Source organism: Ptychodera flava, chromosome 4 (genome assembly GCF_041260155.1).
Source record: "Ptychodera flava strain L36383 chromosome 4, AS_Pfla_20210202, whole genome shotgun sequence".
Classification (NCBI taxonomy): domain Eukaryota; kingdom Metazoa; phylum Hemichordata; class Enteropneusta; family Ptychoderidae; genus Ptychodera; species Ptychodera flava.
The window spans coordinates 46,348,447-46,370,045 of record NC_091931.1 but is presented as its reverse complement, the minus strand read 5'-3'; the positions used below and the strand labels follow the sequence as shown (position 1 = coordinate 46,370,045).

General features: G+C 36.7%; 2 protein-coding genes and 1 long non-coding RNA gene across 4 annotated transcripts in view; 1 reads left to right on the top strand and 2 right to left on the bottom strand.

Annotated features, from left to right (window-relative positions):
• The first annotated feature begins 113 nt into the window (after positions 1–113).
• Positions 114–10,231, top strand: LOC139131961 (structural maintenance of chromosomes protein 2-like). Of its 2 annotated transcripts, none has more exons than XM_070698296.1 (8): positions 114–337; positions 1,800–2,009; positions 4,009–4,174; positions 4,497–4,541; positions 5,309–5,485; positions 6,458–6,586; positions 7,997–8,188; positions 8,507–10,231. In XM_070698296.1, exons 2-8 carry the CDS (start codon positions 1,872–1,874, stop codon positions 8,836–8,838), a joined length of 1,179 nt encoding a protein of 392 aa, XP_070554397.1. In that variant the 5' UTR covers positions 114–337; positions 1,800–1,871; the 3' UTR covers positions 8,839–10,231. The 2 variants fall into 2 exon arrangements, with proteins under 2 accessions (XP_070554397.1, XP_070554398.1); XM_070698297.1 differs by lacking the exon at positions 114–337 and adding an exon at positions 1,179–1,453.
• Positions 581–5,347, bottom strand: LOC139131962 (uncharacterized). Its single transcript, XR_011552222.1, has 4 exons — positions 4,681–5,347; positions 4,039–4,272; positions 1,771–1,877; positions 581–681 (listed from the first exon to the last, which is right to left on the bottom strand). It is a non-coding gene; the product is annotated as an uncharacterized lncRNA (long non-coding RNA).
• LOC139131960 (prokineticin receptor 2-like) overlaps positions 9,817–21,599 on the bottom strand; it is a 42,094-nt gene continuing 30,311 nt past the window's right edge. The window contains exon 2 of the mRNA XM_070698295.1: positions 9,817–11,820. Within this exon, the coding sequence (XP_070554396.1) occupies positions 11,118–11,820 (703 nt within the window). The 3' untranslated portion in view covers positions 9,817–11,117. The remainder of the gene's footprint in view (positions 11,821–21,599) is intronic.

Here is a 21,599-nt window from a genome sequence, read left to right as displayed (position 1 = left end):
CAAGAGTTTTCAAAATTGCCGCTTAGTTCATACATACTTATGCGTTCCCTTTAAGCTTGTTCAAGTAAAGGGTTCGTTTGTCTGTCTCTTCAACAATGAAGTCAACGACCTTTGACCAAGATTGCAGATTCCTTCCCATAAAGCAGTCAGCGCTGTTTACCGCACCAGACGGCATTTTTGCACCCTCCATAATCTATGTCTGCCAGATAAAGGATATCAATGACCTTATACAGGACAGCCTATTTCTTAATATAGCAAGTTTACGCAAAATCTAAAACAAGATCGTGTGTTATTCAAAGATCAATTGTTTTCATATTAAGTCATCTGCGGTTAACAGGTAAGTTTGACCCAAGCTTCGCTAATTGGAATGTGGCCAATATCACGGTATGTTTATTTTGTATGATGAGTCTGGCAATGGAAATACAAATGTTTGATTCTCTGTGGCTCTGAGGGGAATTCGATTCTGTGGGCCGACCAGATCTATCGTTTCAAAAATGCATCTAAATCGAGCCTGGAAGTTATAAACGATTGAAATGACAAATACTTGGAAAGTCATAAAATATACAAGTTTGTTGTTTACCTTCGAACAGCTAGTGGTGCTGTTCACTCTACTTCACCACATTGTTCAATGTTCAAAGAGCGGGTTTTTGTTCATTTAACTGAGTGCGGTACATTTGTCATCTGTGAAATAACATCAATGTTATTGAAATGTTAAACACATGGAAAGCTATAGGTCAGCTAAATCGACGACGTCAGACTTGTGATGAGACCTCAACGACAGCTCCCTTAGTGGGTGACACGATGCTTTGATCAGCTATTCTTAACAAAAAAGATGTCATGTACAGCAAAGCCAGCGGACACGCCACTGAAAACTTTATGTAATATTTCGTGCATTGAAATTTTAACCTCATTTCTTTAGTGCTGGTCAAAGTTTTTTTGTATAGAGTTGAGTCAACGGTTGCAATTCAAAAAGTGTTACACATTTCGGTATCTATGACCAAAATTAAAATCTACAGATTGCATGTGTCGTCCAGTAGCGTCAGACTCTCCTCGGTGTTTTGGCAGTGCCAAGCAACTTTGGTATGCACTACATTTTAACAATGGAAGGCAAACAACGACAAAGATTTTAAACAACATAAATGCTCAGTTGCTTAGCAGGTTATTTGGTGTATGGTATGTCTGTGTATTATATTTTGTCAAAATGGTCGCAAGAAACTGTGTGCAAGATTGCAAAATTCTTATTCACCAATGCCACAGTTTGACTTCTTATGGTATAACTTCACAAAAAATATTAGACGCAAGTTGCCGTGAGTATCGTCAAAGGAATTAGTACAAATACTATTCGCTACTCTGAGTCCTCCCATCGTTCTTTCACTGTGGTGCGGTTGGATAGCCTTTTCTTTCCACGTTTGCGTTCCCAGCGGTAATCGAGTATCTTGCAAATTGACTAAAGGTGAGCATGCGCAAGCTGAGTGACCTTTTAGATCAGTTGGTTTCGCTATTAAGATATTTGCAGTGATGTATGTATGTATGTATGTATGTATGTATGTATGTATGTATGTATGTATGTATGTATCTGTCTATCTAGCTAGCTAGCTAGCTATAACTAGCCATCTATGTAGCTAATGTTTGTTTGTTTGATGAAGCGGAATTACAGTATTATTGTCTCTCGGAGTCGCGTGTTTATTCCGTGCTCCATAAAATATCCTTCTTCAATTACGTGCGTCTCTGAGAAAGAGTAATTATTGAAATAACTGATTTTTCACTTACCAGTTTTCTGTATCTAATTCTATTGAAAGACATCCAAGAAGAAATTACAGTTTGTCCTCTTCTTCCTGGTGGCGGTTTCTAGCGACGTACATCTCCCTGAAATGGATCTTGAGCAGAAACGAATTCTCTCTGAAAACTTTGAGTATTTCAGCAAAAACATAAATGTTGAACGTTTGCAAAGGCAGACACGAGAGCTGTATCCTAAAATAATCAGCGATGCTGATATAGTGTCACTCAATGTGAGTAATATATTACTTCAAATATTTCATTTGCTTGTGTCCTAAGAATGCTAACATTAATTTCCCGTTTGTCATTTGTACTGCAAATACTAACGCTTTCAATATCTCTTCATTGTTCATAAACAATAGATTGATACTATTTTTGCATTAAAATTGTTGACACGCTTGAGTGGATGGATTCAAAATGAGTAGTGATTTAACCTGGGGATATCTTGACTGTTTTCAGATGTTAATTCATATCATGAATCTGAATTCACGAAGCTCTTCTTACTCATTTTCATCTTTGTTCTTACATTTTGGTTTCTGCGTAAATTGGCAAACACTACAAAATACATAAATTAGGGAGCCCTCATTATTAATGGCCAGGGAGGTTGGTTGGAGAATTACGTTGGAAACTCAGAAATCTTCCCAGCCAACCATTTAATATGAATTTGTGTACCAAAATTTTGACTGACTCCTCCTCCCCCCAACAACTTGGAAAATTAAACATCAATTCATGGATTTGTATGATTTACGGATACAGCAATGGTAAAGACCTTTCAAACCTTGTTTTACCCTGCTAGATTATCATCAGTTGCCTCATGATGGTTGAAAATGGGAAACCAACAAAATGAACAAAATAGAGATATGACAGCTCACCCAATAAACCATATAGGATTGTTTAATTTGGATGGGTATAGTTAAATGTCAAAATGGTTATTAATTGGGATGCTTTTCCAAGTTTTGAGATATACAATGTAATAAACACATACTGTACTTTGGTCCTTATTACTTGGTTCCATAGTTAATGTTTATTGTTCTGTTAAAGCATTTATTTTGCTTTATATTTATTTATGAGTATACTTTATTAAATGGTCATTAAGATGATAGAATGCATTTTATGCAATTTATTCATTTACGATACCAAAAATCTGTTTCTGCAATTGTGTTTAGCAAGAAATTGCCAAAACTTGTATCAAGGAGGACCAAGAAAATATACATGACAAAGAAAACAAAAATCTAATGTAGAGATTAAATTTACATTTGGTTGAAAGATACAAGGAATATCTATCGCTCAGGTATTTTTGGACTATGACAAATTATTTTCTTGTAATAAAAGGTGGGTTTGATATTGAGGCAGTCCAATGTTTTGTATACTTTGTGGAATTAGCTTTCTTTACACATTCTCCCCATCTAATCAGTGCCCCAGAAATAGAGAGTAGATGTTTCACATGCTGATCAGTATACCATTTTTGTCAGAAAATACTGGAAATTGCTCGTTTTGTGACGATAGTCAAATTTATATGGTATACAAATATATCAAATTGTACAATGTTTTTATAAAATGTACCATTTTTAATCAATATTTTCCTTTTTGTACTATTTCATAACTGCACTAAATGCTTCGGTACATTTCCCAAAAATCTGTGTAGCCCCCTTTTTCCTCTCCATAGTTTGAGCAACCCCCTTCTGGCTTTCATTTTTTGAGTGACCCCCCCCCCCCCCGTGATTCCTCGAACCCCCAGGGCGCAAATAATGACGGCTCCCTTGATCAAAACAATCATGTCATTAGTGTTAGCCATGTACAGTGTCATATCCTTGACAGTTCCTTCATCAACATAAGTCATTATTCTCCAAACCATGTATTTTATTTGTGTACAGAGATTGACAAAACAAAGATACTGCAGAACGCAAGAAAGACGCGCCTACGTTCACGAAATCACGATGTCAAACACAAATTATGGCAGCCATCGTTATAGTACTGCGATGATAGCTGCCGTAATTTGTATTTGACATCGTGGTTGCCCTGTAGATTTGATCGAATCTCATTGGTAAATGAGAAAAGAAACATTTATGAATGGAACAATCTATCGCTAGAACCGACAAATACATGTCATATATAGCCTGAGCGAAATTTCGATTCCGTTAGACTAAAGAAATCGAGGGATTGCTAACACATAATAGTTACAAGCAACTGTTTAGCAATATTGTATTTTGGTTCATTGTTTGTCAATGATAGATGAGGAAACACGAAGCAAGGGTAGCCTACCTTCTTGATCTGTTCAAGAAAGAAAAGGATGGATACAAGAAGCTGTACGAAGTTTTGAAGAGAACGAATCAAGACAGTACTGTGTTGAAGCTGTTAGAACCGGGTATAGCAGGTCAGACACCACAAGCACCGTCAGGTAAATTATTTAGGTCCTATGAATTCATTTCAACGGACGCACTCGGTTAACGACACAAACAAAGCGACAATGATGCGTGTCGACTCTACAAGTGAGCCCTGTCAAAGTATACAAAGGAACAATTACTTTTCGCGTGAGAACTATTCAACTTTTATCTTACATACACTTCATTCTTTTTTACTTATGAACAATAAAGTTGTTAAGATTTATTGCAAGTGTTTGTGTTCTGGGTGACATACTCTACCAACTGCAGTGCAACATGTACCAGAGTTTTTTTGTTAGAATGTCTCTTAAATACTAATATAATATTGCATTTTTCCAGCCTCAATAACGCCAAGTCCCCGCGCAAAGAAGGATGGTACGGAAGGTAAATAATGCTTGACTTGTTTTACATCTGTAAAAACCACACATAAATTCAATAATCCCTCTCATACAGACACGTTTACATCAATGCTGCACTTGTGTACGTCTGACAGTAACATAACAGTCGACACCGCTATGCTTACCCAGATTTAGGCTGGTGCGCACTGCTCGTGCGCATGACGACTGGTTGGCAGGCTTACTCGCCTAGTATATTTGATTAACAAACTGAATATCTTCTTCGATAGATATTTGGTCATTTGAAAGTGAAAAACTGCAAGAGACTGTCATGGGTTTCTTATACATATAGCACAAAGTGGTAGGGGTCACTTGATTTAAAATGATGGCTATTCCTTTACACTCTTTAGACTGTCACTAAAACAATAGATGTATGGCTATATCATTACACCTGGTGTTAGAGTCTCATAGTACTATTTCTTCCCCAGACAAAACTATTCAAGAAACCGCGATGGATATAAAACTGTCATTCTGTTTTTTAACTACAGTCAAAAGTGAATCACGTTTCTAGTAATCTAACATGTGTTCGAAAAAATCTCATTTAAATGAAAGGATATTTTGATACTGGTCACCATCGAGGCGGTACAAAACCGGCCATCATAGCACCACTGTACAACACTGGCCATCATAGCACAACTGTACAACACTGGCCATCATAGCACCACTGTACATCACTGGCCATCATAGCACCACTGTACAACACTGTACAACAATGAAGTTGAAGTTGAAGTTTCATATTCACTCTTTAATCCACAGTATTACTAGCAGCTATGCAAGATATGATGACTCGTCAAACTAAATTGATGACAGAAGAAATGAGAAATGTTACACGAGACGAAATAACCAAGCAGTTATCCGACTTTAAAGAAACAATCAGACATGAATTAGATGAACTCAAGGCGAAAATGGATAGACTAGCTCTCCTTGAAACAGGTATGTTAAAACGTGAATGTTCTTGTAAGATTTGAAACAAGGTAGTTGGTAATTTGCTCATGAGACTTTACTGTGTAAATGACATTACGATGGAGATATTGGTATGTGTTTACGGATGTTTATAAGAAAGTACGGTTTCGCATGTTTAAATCAAGATTTGGATTTATATATATATATATATATATATATATATATATATATATATATATATATATATATATATATATATATATATATATATATATATATATATATATATATATATATATATATATATATATGTATACACTTGTAGTGACTTACGAACTGATGAGATGTTCAAAGTCTACCTGATTTCCAATGCCAACGTTTGATTGACGACGACGTTTCGGTATGACTAGCACACCTTTGTCAAGCACTGATGATAATAAAAACAGAACAAAGCATGGTGTAATGCGCATGCCTGCATAGCAAATCACAAAAGTCACCTGACAACGCTAATTTTGGATGCCTGGTGGCTCATAGTCATTAAGTCCGTTTGGATATATTGTCCCAGCTCTAAAAAATCCAAAGACTTTCCAGGTGTTTTGTATAGTTTCTGGATCATTACCACGAACAAGGCAGAGAATTGTAGCTGAAAGAGTATTGTCAATGATGGTGTGTCCGGGTATCCTGAAGTGTGGAACGACATACCGTGATCTGTCGACTTTGTTGGTTTTGATATTTGAACGGTGACCAATAAGTCTCTTGTGAAATGGTTAAGATGTTTTCCCGATATATTGAATTTGACATGTCCTACAGGTTAGAGCATATATAACTTTGCTTGATTTTGCAGTGACGTCATCCTTAATTTGAAATGAGGCACCTGTTGCTGTAGATATGAATATTTTGGTGTTTTCGATGACTGAACAGCAAGAACATCGAGGAGTGTGACAAGATTTACAGCCCCAAGTTATTTGGGTTGATTAAAATGCAATTATTTGTTTCCTACAGCTATCGCCACCGGAAAGACATCACAAGAGGAACTTAAAAATGTAGTTCAAAAACTCACTCAGGAATTTGCAAAATTCAAAGGAGATTATAAAAATATAGTCGACAAATTAAACCAGCTTGAAAAAAGAGGTATGTTTAATGTCTACTTACAACGTCTTGGCTAAATTTAGCGCATACATTGTCTCATGCAATGTCTAGTTAAAGACCGTTAACTTCACAATTTATTCGATGATATAGAGACTGCTGTGATCTAAAGACCTATCTAAATTCTTAAATTTCGATTTCAAATTGTTTAATTTTGAGTATGAATATCACAAACTTCTTTTGGTCTTTGCTTTTTAGACATGCATAGAGGGTTCAGATATACAAACAGCGCATGCTACATCTTAAATTATACTCTGTTGCATATAACAACAACAAAAACAACAACAACAACAACAACAACAACACAATAATATATTTATAAAGCGCCCAAATCAAAACATTTTTTAAAAGTCTACAAAATTGAAATTTCAGATAAAAGAAAATAGAAACAATCATAACCTTAAAAAGTAAATCTAAAAAGGTTGGTTTTTAGCAAAAGCTTAAAGAGTTTCAAAGTTTGAACACAGACGAATGTTGAGTGGAAGAGCGTTCCACAATTTGGGAGCAGCAACACTAAAAGCCCTGCCACCGTATTTCCTAATTCTTCTCTAACTGAACAGAACTTGAAATGCTTGTCCGAACGTAGATTACGCATTGGTGAGATACATGTATTCGGGGGCAGAACCATTGGGGGCACCTTGCAGTTATTATCAAGATTTTAAATGTAATCCTTTGATGAACTGGCAACCAGTGCAATTCCTGTAAAATTGGAGTAGTGTGAGCATGACGATTTGAAAGGTAACAATCCTGGCAGCAATGTTTTGTATGTGCTCGATATAGCTAATTGACTATTGAGGTATACCGTACAGCAGAGAATTACACATGTCGATACGGGAGGTTATTAGAGCATGAACTAGCTGTTCAGTAGTAGTCCTAGATATTTACAGATGAGGGCAATGCGACGAACGTGAAAGACAAAGGATCAACAGATCAAGCTGACCGTGACTTTCATAGAAAGACATGAATCGAGAAGAACACCCAGAGATTGTGTGTTACACTTGGCAGGAATCAATGCATCACCAATCACTGACCAATATACAGCTTTTGTTGTGACTAATGATCGATGTGTTTGACCATGAATGGAATGTTTAGCTTCGTGTTTTACCGTGTATAGAATGAAAATTGTGCACAATGTCGGATGTTATCTTCAATGAAACACATAGTCTGCGAATTTACCAAATTTTTATGTAATATGTCGATGCGCAGCGTGCAGAATGTTCATTCTCCATTCACTGTTTAGCATGATCAATTAGTTGGAAAGATTTTTAAATAACGTTTAAGGATATTTGCCGATGAGATATTCCAATAATTGATCTTGATTAATTTGTGTTTCTTCTAATTTTGAGAACTGATTTAGTAAAATGAGTAAAAGAGACTAAAATGACAATTATACAGATAAACGACGAGAAGATGAAACTTTTGAAAAATTTCTTGAGAAGTTAAAAAGTTTGGAAAATCTGCATGGTGATGAAATCTGGAAAGAAATAAAACATCTTCGAGAAGAATTTGAAATATTGAAAAAGTGGACGATGGAAAAGTGTGGTAACATGCAGGAAAGATTGGACGTCCTTGAAAAGCAAAAATCTGGTAAGAAAATGACATTGTTGTTAAATGTGGGAGTGAATACGTGATTGAAAAAGTGAATGATATCGTGAATGAAAGTGAACGAATAGTAATGGTGAATGAATAAACAAAGTAGGCCATGTAAATGAAACAAAACGTGTGTGAGTGAGCCCCGAGCAAGTAAGTAAAGAATGAATTCATGAACGTAGACCGTATTTAAAATAAATGACACAAACACATTTACTCATGTTTTACCAGACACTCGAATGTAAAATATCTTCGCAAAAACTTAATTTTGTAATAATGTTAGGAAATACAATATGTGATATGGTTGTCTGATAGGTTTGATGGTGACCTCAATTTCCCGTTCACGGTCAGATGTAATATCCGAATCTGATATCCAGTACATTGCAATCAAACTTGGAGTATACTGGCAAGTCATCGCAAAGGACGTTGGGATACAGAGTGATGCCTTAAAGGTACCTGACTCGAAACCAAACAATGCTGAAGCGGCTGCTGCATTGATATCGGAGTGGCTACATGACAGTCGGAAAAGTGCAACAGCGCCACCGACGTGGGGTACTCTTTACGACATCGTTAAAAGACACGACATGAAGGTTGCCGAAGAAATTGACGAATTAAGACGAATAACTGGACAACCCGAAGAGCTATAATGATGAAGGCTTTAAATTAAACCAAACAACAGTACGTGCTGAGTTTTGTTTTATGCTCGTTTGTAGTTGTACTCTTCATTTAAATTTATCTTTGTTAGTTTGTTTTTATTTCTACTTTACATGTTTTCAAATGTAAAAATCAGTCTTATGGAACAAATGAGTGGTCTATGAAATTGGGATGCCAGGATTTCTCAGAAATGCTAAGGTCAGCACAGATACATTTGTATATGGCCCAACCATGTCTGTTATACTGTAAGTTTAACCTTTCGTTATTTTTGTTTTGTTTTTCCCAAAATGTTCGAGTCGTTCAGAAAGTCGAGAATTCATCAACACTAAAAAGTGTTTGAATTGTCTGTCGCACCTCCACGTTGAAATGTAAAATCCAGAAGAGACATTTTTACCATCGGTAGCAATCTTCAGGTCTGAACATTGATAGATGCATGGAACTTACTAGTAATGAATGGATATAATTACGTTATACTTGAAGTAAATTGTATTATTTATAACGCTCTACTTTTAGCATCGAGCACTGTTGCAAGGGCATCTATACACTTCAATCTATCACTTTAGTTTCATGCATCCTGCAATTCTCAAATAGAACTACATTTCCTCACATTTATATGATTTGGACGTACTTTGTAATAATATATGTTTCGGTGGCGACGATTTGAAACCAACTCAGAGCGTTTGTTTAATATTGTGGATTTATTGGCATTGGTCATTTGTAGCTTTTCTGATTTGCACCCCTTGCTTGGCAGTCACCTTCCGACGGGAATGTAGACGTATCCCAGCAATTACATAAAGATGATCAAAATGTCGCCACCGAAACAAATATTATTTATCGAACTTCAACACTACTTAAGACCGTAGTATAATTGTACGTCCTAAATGTTTACACACGGATCTGAGCATTATCATATAAATATTTTTAATAATTTAGTCTTCATATGCATATTAAATCCAGTCAGCATCAACGCACCTGAAAAATTGATAGTTTTATTTGACACATATTCATCAACACATACATAGTCATACAATTTTTCAAAGAGTAAATGTGAACAATCAGTAAATGTTAAATAGATTTCACTCATTATCCTGTAGATCAATTCGTAAATCCCGAATAGTACAAATTATAACATTCAAAGAAAATTTGAATTTCTTTTTCAACAAAGAATAATAGTTATTTTCAGAAAATTTAAATTAAAACATAATGATTACATAATTCACCATAAAATCTAAATTTCGATAAAACAGTACGAGTTCAGTCAAGAATACTAGACGTGATGACTGTTAACAAATATTATTTGGCTTTGCTATTCAAATGTTCAAAGACATTCGGCAAAAGTTATATATGTTGTACAAATTGTTTTACAAATACAGATATTTCATCTCACCGTCTTTCACCAAAAAGGTTCCGTCATTTGTGTGTGTGTGTGTGTGTGTGTGTGTGTGTGTGCGCGCGCGCGCGTGTATGTATGCATGCATGCAAGCATGCAGATGGTATACATGCAGATATATGTGTGTATATGAGTATGTGTGTGCACATACGTTGATTAATAAAAAGAGATAATACGGAAGACCGATATCAAACAGTAAAATAATGGTGTTTTATACAATTTAACATGACTCGTACGTGTATACAATAATGCGTGCATGCATGGGTATATATGTGTATATATGTATATACATACGATGATTAACAAAAAGATGATATCTAACAGTTAAATAACGTTGTTTTATACATTTCAACATGACTTGTACATACATTCAATAATGACTCAATAATGACTCAGCTGAGGGACTCTCTCCGCATTTTAACAAGACAGTCTTATCTCTTCAATGTGTCAGTGTATTGCGTACAAAATCAACATTTTATTTACAAGGGTTTTTGGTAAATATTTTGGTCTGTTTATAGTCTTGAATACCAAATAATGGTTTTCATTTGCAAACAAACTGGTTGTCCATAGATAAATATTCTACTGCTGTCGAGTGTAGCACTGGTTTCTGTGAAAAAAGTTCTCGCAATATTCAGGAATAAATGCAGCATAATTTCCATGTTTGGCACTGATATTTCGCTCCTACATTTCTATAAGGGGTAAATTCTATTCCAAATGAAATTTTCTTCATAGAAGACGTTCAGCAATGACCACGTGTAATATCTGAGACTCGAAGGGTCGCCATTTCATTTCAATAGTACCTTTAAGGCAAGGAGCTCGGTCCATGTAAAACCCGTTACACAATGATAGAAGTTTTAGCATATCAACATATGAGTGGTCCACTCAAAGATTTGTTTCAAGCGTGCCTGCCTTGGCGGCACTTGTTCGCGTGACATTTCTTACAAAGCTGGCGTTTGTGGCGCTATTTGGATAGAATGTCAGCTTGACACAGTGCAGTTTTCCACAGAGACTGAGGCACTCTCTCCTAAAATTCTCATTCATCAGAAAAAACACAATAGTGTTCATAAAACAGCTACTCATAGCAATAGCTTCAACGACGTAAAATGCAGTGAAGTTGTTATCATGTTCCACGAAAACTTCTTCGTTGAAATGAACAGTGATATTATAAACATAATAAGGTCCCCAACATAGGCAGAAAGATGCTACCACTATGATTAACATTCGAATTGTCTTTTTCCGACTGCCGCAGACAAGTTCTCTTTGCCGATCCGTAGAATCACCAAGTGTCTTCCTAAACCACACTTTCCTGACGATCATCCAGTAGGCAACTATCATTGCGGTCATAGGCAGCAGATACTCAGCAATGGAGAGAAATACCATGTATGCTCTGGACGACACTCTGTCGTGCCAATATTCTGCGCAGGCCGTGATTTGGTTGCCATATTTATCAATTCCTGAAGAAGTTGTGACGTTGAGTGGTGTCGGTAAACTAACCGCCACAGAAACAATCCAGGTTAGCACTGTTATCAACAATACCTTACCTTTTGACAGTCTTGGCTTCATGGGATTGTGAATGACGTAATACCTACAAGAAAATCATAGAAGAATGCCTTGATGATGACACGAAGACCGTTTATTTTGCTGAGTGTTGATTTGTACATGTCAAGAGTGTCAATGAATTTGATATGGAGACCGCGCTTGAGAAAAAAAACTGTCAATCAATGTCACTGCCGATCAGTGTCGACGTCACTATCTATCAACGTCATCGTAGTGTTACTGAAAATCGGTGTTACAATCAACTAATTTCATTGTCAACAAGGGTCAATCTCAACCATTAGGGAGCCGTCATTATTTACGGCCCTGGGGGGGGGGGTCGGAGGAATTGCTTTAGAAACTCCAAAATTTCGAGTAACCCCCCTGCCAACCATGACGTGTTTGAGTGCCCCCCTTCTCTGCTACAGAAATTTTGAGTGACCCCTTCCCCCCCCCCCAAAAAAAAAAAAATTGGGAACGTTAAATATATATACAGTAAAATGGATAGCTGCTGCGACAGGCCCTGTACAGACCCTGATTAAACCCTGTGGTACAGGTCTGTGTTGGAAAGAGGTTCCATTGCTGTGACAGAGGCTGATGTACAGGTCTGTATCCAGTACTCTGATGACATGCAGTGTTCTCCGAAAGCACCACAAGCGACCGTGAAAAGGGGGGAGGTCAGGAGGGGAGACACCCTCGTCCTACTGTTGGAGCTTTTGAAAAATAGAGATTAAAATGGTGTTATTTGGTGGCACTTGGGGAGTATTTTTTCAGATTTTTTTCTTATAAAAAACTCAAAGGAACAGCAATCTGAGACAGTATTCCAAAACTTATATTCCAGTTCAATGAAGATTACATTTTTTAAAAACGAAAAAATAGCGACAGACATACATTTATTCACATAAAAGATGGGTTTGTTGTCAAGGCATTCCACTGGTTTTAAACTTTATAGAATCAGAATTAGCTTGCTTTACACATTTTCCCCTATCGGTAACCTATACAATGTAGAATATAGAAAGCAGACGTTTCTCATAAATGATCAGGCAAGTATATAATTTAATCAGGAAACACTGAAAAATGTACTCAGTACTTAGCCTCTAACATTAAAGGCTTGCCACGTCGAATAGCTAATCATTCTCGTCTGAAAATCACAATAACGTGAAACACATAGTGCAATGAGATTTTAGTTTCTACTTGAAACCACCTGTATTATGATATATATATATATATATATATATATATATATATATATATATATATATATATATGTGTGTGTGTGTGTGTGTGTGTGTGTGTGTGTGTGTGTGTGTGTGTGTGTGTGTACATATACCGGGTATGAACATACATATCTCAAGTATACATATTGCTGTTCTTTACTATTATTGTTGTATTAATTCATGACTTCACTAAATGCTTCAGTACATATCAACAAAATTGAGTGGTCCCCCCTTCTTGTTCTCCACTTTTGAGCAACCCCCCTTGTAGCTTTCGATTTTTTGAGTGACCCCCTCAGATTCCTCCGACCCCCAGGCCATAAATAATGACGGCTCCCTTATCACTGTCAACTAATGTTGTCATCAACACATGGACAAGGAACGTCAGTGAATGTCAGATGTGAATATTGCTGATGCTACTAATGATGAAAAGAGGTCAAGCATTTTAAGTCTTCCGCAAATGTAATATGGAAACCCATTCCATATGCAATACCATGTACGTGAAAAACATTACATTATTTTGTACTGTATATCATGATTACATCATCATACAGCCAACAACAACAACAACAACAACCAAACAAAGTTTCTGGTCCCCGCACGTGTCGATCAAGACTAGCCGCGTCAGTGTTTTTCACACATTCACTTGAAAAATATAAGAAATGATATTATGCTACTTTTGGCAGTGAGTGTAACATGTTATGTGTGTGTGATCAATGTTCACAAAACAGTCTTTTCGAGATGTTTACACCTCTCATTTTAATGTTTGTGAATACGTATGTTGTTTTGACTAGCGTGTTATGAAGACTTGCAGGTTTGGGGGTTATTGTAAGATTCATTGTATTGAAACATATTGTAATTAAATCGACGCCAATATGATTGCTTCTTTCACAAATACGATATTTCCCTAGATTTGGCGTCATGAATTTATAGAAAAGAACTGGAATAGACCAATAATATGTGTAGTGTGGCACAAGGTAATGGCGGTAATGGCGGTGAGACAAATCAAAGACACACAACGTAACTGAAAGAAGTAACAATGTAAACATTGAGTGAGATACCGCACACTATTTCCACTAAATCTCATTCTAAATCTGGGGAGAAAATTATCCCTGGTTGGAACCATCGTGTAAAAGAATATCATTCCATTGCCTGCGATGTCTTCCTTTTGTGGAGAGACTGTGGTAGCCCTCGTCACGGTCCGATTTTCGATCTTATGAGAAAGACTCGAGCTAAGTTCAAATGTGTCTTTAAGGTTTGCAGAGACAACGAGTCTCAGATGATAGCGGATTCTCTGGCTGACAATCTTTCAAACAAAAAAGCAATTTTAGAAAAATGCTAGTGGTAAAAATAAGTCTACCCCTTTACCTTCATCTATTGGAGGTTGCAATGGACATTATGATATTGCAAAAATGTGGCGTGATCATTTTGCAGATTTATTATCGTCGGTTTCAGACTGCAGTAATGAACCATATGTCCAGGATGATTTGTCGACAATTACTTTCGATGATGAAATGATTATTTCTCCAACAGCCATCAGTGATTCTGTTACAAGGTTAGCGAGTAATAAGCTTCTGATCTCGATGGTTTAGAAGCGGAGCATCTGAAATATGCACATCATCGTATTCATATTCATATTCATATTCATATATTTCTATCACGTTTACAGCGTCCCATATTCATGGTTATTTACCTTTCCGTATGCTTGACACCATTTTGATCCCTCTTATTAAAAAACAAACACGGTGATGTGACTGACCCCACTAATTATCGTCCAATCGCCATTGCAACAGTTATTTCCAAGTTGTATGAAATTTTGATTCTTAACAAATGTGACAGGTTACTCAATACCACTGACCACCAATTCGGGTTTAAAGAAAGTCACTCTACTAATATGTGTGTTTTCCTTTTGAAAGAAGTAGTTGATTTTTACAATCATCATCGTAATAGTCCCGTGTTTCTTTGCTTTTTAGACTCCACTAAGAAGTTCGATAGAGTGAATCAGTGGACATTATTTCGTAAATTGCTTGACAGAGGCGTACCTCTTTTCATAGTTGGAATCTTAACTTATTGGTACAGACATCAAGAGTTTTGTGTCAAATGGGGATCTGCTCTATCTGAGCGTTTTCCTGTTCGCAATGTTAAACACGGTGGTATTCTATCCCCTCGTCTCTTTTCTGTGTACATTGATAACCTCAGTAATTTACTTGTCGATACAAAAATTGGTTGGCGGTATGTGCATTAACCATCTGTTATATGCTGATGATATTGTTTTGATCTGTCCAACAGTGAAGAGCCTCAATAGCCTTTTGAAAACGTGTTCCATCTTTGCTATTGATCACGACATTATTTTCAATCCAAAAAATCGAAATGCCTTGCTGTTATTCCAGATCGACTTAAAGTTGTTCATATCCCTCATGTTTACCTTAATGACACCATGTTGTCTTTTGTTGATAACCATTCATACCTTGGAGTAATTTTGAATTGTATGGGTAATGATATCGATGACATGAAGCGTCAGATAAGGTATTTTTATATTAATGCCAATTCTCTTGTTCGCCGATTTTGGAATTGTACTTTAAGTAAAAATAACTCTGTTTCAAGCATTATTGCGTATTTATGGCGTCTTTTCACGAAAAAAGTGCATCAATGATGTCCGCGTTGCATACAATAACGTATTCGGAATCTTGTTATGGGTTGACTGCAAATTAAGTATAACAAGTACTTTTGTACATAATAATATCATGACTTTTGAAAGCAAGCAACGCACTTTGCGATCCATTTATCTAAGATTAGAAAAAAGTGAAAATTCTTTAACTGGTGCTGCGTTGTCTATGTATGTGCGACTTAATAGTGCTTTTTGGAAAATATTGTATAGAGATTGCTTGTAAATCTTCGCTCTGTTATTTTCTATTGGTCTTTTTTAAACATTTTCTCGAAATAAGGTGGTGTTGTTATTATTATTATTATTATTATTATTATTATATTATTATTATTATCATAGTTATATATGAGTGTGTTTACATTTGACAAGTCAGGTGACACATTAAAGCACAACTAGTAATTGATGCCAAATTTCGCCGCGAAGTTTTAATGATCGAAATTGACGACCCGATAAAGTTCTATTGCTGTCACAGTTGTGTCAGCTGTCATGGCAACGGGGATACCTGTTCCTTTAGTTGTGTGGTGACAGCGCCCCACCCACATTCGCATTACGACTACTTGTCAATACGTTGCCCACACAGCTGCTAATTTTGCCAAAACGTATTTTTCATAGTAAGGGCGATGGCGTCACCATTCTGTCATTGGTACGGTAAAATTCCCACTTTTTGTATTTGCATCCAACTTTAAAGATGACGCGTCTAGAAGAATAACGAAAATGACACTGTACAATTGTGAAAGTCATGATGTCCAAGGCAGGCCGTATTAAGGTGTTCGCCTGCGGTCTCATGACGGGCATGCGTAGTTTTCTTCTCCTGCAAACAGGCAGTCAATGTTTTCTCATTTATGCGATAAAATTGAGTTCTTTAGCTCAGCGAGAAAACTTGATAAACACAGTGGGTGGGAAGGGAGTATGATTCTGTTATTTAGGGGATACCGAGCAAGACAGTAGTTTTGGGTGGGATGGTACCAATCGACATTATCCTGGTGAGACAATAAAACTTATGGGTGGGGTGGGGGATTTTCAAATTATAGCAATTAGAACGATTACGAACAACTTTCAATCCTTTCTATTTTAAAAGTGCTTAAAATAGTATTTTTGCATCAGCAGGAAATCTCACGATAAAGCTAAGGTAAGGGCAATCTACCAAAAACTGCTGCAGCAAGCACAAACGCGAAGCGAAAACAAAACCCATTTCAACCGCAGTCAATATTGTAAGCGCGATGCGATATCTGCAGTCAAACTTGAAAACCCGATCAGCACTATTACATATCTCATCGGATTAAACTTTTTCGCAAAGGACGTGTATTTTACTGTTCAACCCTGAACATCGATCTCGATGATAGCGAGGAAACCTGACAAAGAAATTGACGTATATATATCTTAGCTACCTCGATAAAATCTGATTTGGAATAAACTTTAACGCTTTTCCAATCTTCGATCATAAAATGGACTACCCACTCCGGTAAAGATGCCGATTTGTTATATACAATGCAATAAAGTTTATCAAAATTAAGCCCTCTTTTATTTCTCCAAAAGTATATTTTTGTTCTTAGTACTTTCTCAACGAGTGACGTAAATCCGGTATGAACCGACCAATCAGTGCAAAGGAAGACATAACGATGAAAGGCAATTGTACCGAACTACGACTATCAGTTATCGTCACAAAGGTTCTATCTTGCTCGATCCCTAGCGATCAAAGAACTCTCGTTTGAAGTTTTACGGGCAACTTTAATGACCTATTCGTGTCTGTTGTTGAAATGCGACTTGTGTCGTATAAGACGGTTGGTAAAGCGTGTAGGGACAGAGGGAAGAATCAGAGCTAAAGCAGCATTATTGAAATAACTTACAATCCAAAAGCCAGAGCCTGTACTTTGAATGCAACATTAGAGGAGAGTAACCAGATTGAGTTAATCCACTCGTCATGTAAAGTCTGCAACGAGTCAGTAGTCTAAGGCGAGTCCGTAGTTTCCGTGATCTATTCAACATGTAGCAAAGCTTTATCAACTGCGATGTTTTCCATCGTCTATTTTAGCATGGAAAATAGTCGCCTCCAAAATACATTGTGCACTTTGCAGTAAGTATTATGTATTATTTACTTTCGGCGCACGAAGTTATCGCATTCTCATTTGATCGGAAATAAAAAAGTAATCATTTGAATGGGTGTTTGCCCAAAGCGAGTAAGCAGATATCCCGACATAGAGTGCATTACGGTTTTGTGTTTGAAGGCATTACATTAGACTTGCGCCAAGTCTGTGGGCATTTAATATCAAAACAGAATAAATTGAAAGGAATAAACTTCAGTAGACTGTCACGCTAAGTGGTAGGCTGTTGTGTAGAACATGGGGTGAACGCCTTGGTCAGCCAGTAACTGCTGCCGAAGGAAAAGCAGGCGACTGGGTACCAGTCTAGCTTGGAATACCTTGAAACACAAAAACATGACGACAGACATTCACTGTGGCAGCGATAAAATTGTCTTACTCCTATACTACCGCTGCTATTTGATTAGAATATGATATTTTTGTCGTTCTGTAAAGAATCTAGTCCATAACGTAGATTTTTAATTTATGACATCAGCATATCCTAATTTTAAAAAAAAATCTTTCAAACATGGTGGACAGCGTTCACTTTCTATCACTGTCACAGCGGTTTAAGTCTCAAGAAGGTTTGGTATACAATCAAGTCCAGCAACTGTGCTGTCTAAAACGATAGGTTACCATTTTTCCCGGTGAAGCGGCTTGTCTTGTAAATTGAAAGGAAAACCTACTGCCCAATGGGTACTTTGACTAAAATCTGAAATGCCGTCAAGAATGAAGTATTCCTACAAATCTGCACAAATACAATTTAAGTGCGCCTAATTGCTGCGATCTTCTCAATTAATGAATACTTCTGCATCTATCGTTTATCTGTCTGTCTGTCTGTCTGTATGTCGCTCTTGTACCATCTTTCTCTCGTGTTTGTCTCTCCATATCCTTTTCTCATGTAGTGCATTTACATACAGATAAAGTCATCCCGCACTTGTCCAATCTAATCAAGCCACATGCCTGACAACGTTTAGATATCTTAACGATGTTGCTACTTCGATAATACTCTTGTCACACTGCTTCAATAAAATTCTTTATAGTTGAAACACATGTTCTGCTCTGATACTAGACTCAATTTTATCAAACTCGTCTTGGTGTCACACACATTGCACAGCTTCCTCACGTTTGCCCGAGTCAATCTCTCTTCCAGTTGAAATAAGACACATCCCTCGGAGAGTTACCGATGGTGGATACAGTATGTGTTAATTGAAGTTATCTGGTTTAGGCTGGATTCAACTTAATTCAAGTCTAATCCTTTTTTAACTATTGTCCCTTTTCAGCTATTGATTCTATTCGTCTATTGTGACTTTCAATGTCATGACGTAAGTTTGATAAGTTTGTCAAAGCCTTCGGCTTCTTTGACGGATTTTCAGAAAGTTCCAAGAAAGAGATCCATGTGAACTGCATTTATTAAATTCCAAACTACTCTGCTGTCAATGTCGCAATTCACAATGAATAAGACGAGATGTCATGCTTACACCGTTTGTTTAACGTAAGCCACACATAGCTACTCATTAGCTGTATCCCGTGTACCGTTTTTCCAAAAAGTTTTTTACTGGCATCTTGTTCTGCGTCACTGACGTCAGCATCAAATCAGACAGCATACAGAAGATGATTTAAAGTCAGCTGCATGTAAAACACTGGCGGTGTCTTCTTTGCAGAGGGATGGAATAAAGCATTATCAACATAGATACTGTGGTTGTGAACACAAGTACTGGTTGGTACAGCACCCAGTGTGTGTAAAACGTTATCAATAGGGAGATGTCACTACGATTTACAAGACCAGGGACAGTCTAATCCTATGTACTGATAAGGCTGCATTCACAAATATCTCTGAAGGGCCGATTCTAGCAAACCTTTGTCTGATTTTTTTGAGTACCCCAAAAACTCGTAATAATATTGTAGTCCCTTTTACCTAATAGAAATACATTTGTCACCTTTTCTCGTTAAAAAAACCAAAGTGATCACTAGAAAAAAGGAAACTAGGTTTCTCACCTCATATATTGAAAAAACTGTAAATGCTGAGCGCCTGCAAAAATATATATGGTATATTTAAATAAAGGATTCCCTTAAAATTGTTTATAGACAGCAAGGAGGGACAAAAAAGCCTCCAGCTTGTTATGGAGAGGGTTGCAATTTTTAAAAAGTTAACAAATTTATGAGCAATTTCATACATTCTTATACCTTAAAAACCGAGAAAGGCAGTTTTTTGCATATGATAACGAACAAGGTCATGAAAAGTCGGACCATGATGATAAAATGAATACGAGACTTTCCAAAGGGGATGAAGAAATAGAAAGTATATCTATATATTTATAGAATATATCTTATTGTTGTGCAGAGGTTCGCAGAACTACCAAAATACCAGCTACAGTCTTGGCAAGACATTACGGCCAATCCACATTAAACGAAATAGCACTGAAGAGTAGCCAGCAAAATGTAATATGATAGATAGTCAGTTTTGACAAAATAAACATGCTGGAATGTAAATAACATATATTCACTTGTTATATTTTGGTACAACAATGTAACGTCCTATTCGTATTTTGTATTTCACACTGAGTCACACAAAAATCATCTATTTCGTGAAACCACATAAGAGAATTGTTTCGGATGACTCGAGCCCAAAGGGATTACTATATGATCAGCTTATACCTCATAGTTAGTCAATATGTGCATACTGATCCACTTAAAATTACTCTTTCGTCCACTGTGGATAGGTGTCCCGCATGGTCTGTTAGAATAAATGGGTACCAGTATTTGGCAACTTGACACGAAGCTTTGGTTTCATGTCTGTCCTTGAGAGCACTGCAGTATGTAGAGCATAAATTCCCAAACATTCTGCACTAGCCTAGAGGGTCATTGTAATTTAGATCACTGTGTTCATACTACTTTAAAACACTCAACATTCTCTTGACACAACAAAGTGGCTAGAAACTTTGATTTGGTTTGTACTAACCGTTATAGTTGTGGGAAAATGCATGGTTTTAACATATGTATTCAATAAATACAAAAGTGCTAATTTTTTTGCAATATTCTATTTTGGTTCACTTTTTGTTCAATATTGGCACATCATGATACTTCAAATCACCAGTATTGTTTTCAAGTCCAATCTTTAATTCCCACATTATTTCGAAGTTCCCTAATGTACCCCCATTCCAGAGGTGTGTTTGTGAACGCAGCCTAAAATGTGTCTTTTCTTTCGTTCAGTTGCAACAGGATCTTGCTTGCCTGCATGGAAATAGTATACGCTTGTGAACCGTCTTTTGCCTTGATGGTATTACGCACTTGTCAATTATTTGTTGAAACCGCAGGTCATCAACCGTTTGCCCAAGGAAATGAAAGCAATAGTTATGTGCTGCCCAAACGGTAAAAACTGGTAATAATACAAATGACTATTTATAAATGAGAGAGAGAGAGAGAGAGAGAGAGAGAGAGAGAGAGAGAGAGAGAGAACATCTGCTAATAGTTCGTGGTCTTATCGGAAACATCCATCGTAACATTATTTCCAGTCAAACACAGGCGCGTTAACATTTTTGTGAGTCGGAATTAAAATGCACTTCTCGTATCTGTTTTTCGATCGACAATTTGATCTTTGAAGGTGCTCATCAAAACTACAAAATCTGCAGATCGGCCGATATTAGAATTGCTAAAGCCTTGTCAAAAACATATTCACATGAGGGATCTGCCTTCTCCTGAAGATATGACAAATCTAGGAATATATAGAATCCGAATAATCATGCCTACATTAAATTTCCATTCTCTGAGACTGTAGACCGCAAATTGTGTTGATTTGGTCTTCAATTTCTCCATCGTGTAAGAAAATTCTGAACGGGCACTCTAAAGCAGTGGAAAAATCCTTAACGTATTG

Coding starts and splice junctions, on each gene's coding strand:
- LOC139131961 (XM_070698296.1), top strand. CDS start 1,872: ATGGATCTTGAGCAGAAACGAATTCTCTCTGAAAACTTTGAGTATTTC. Junction 4,175..4,496: donor GACACCACAAGCACCGTCAG/GTAAATTATTTA, acceptor GCATTTTTCCAG/CCTCAATAACGCCAAGTCCC. Junction 5,486..6,457: donor ACTAGCTCTCCTTGAAACAG/GTATGTTAAAAC, acceptor TGTTTCCTACAG/CTATCGCCACCGGAAAGACA.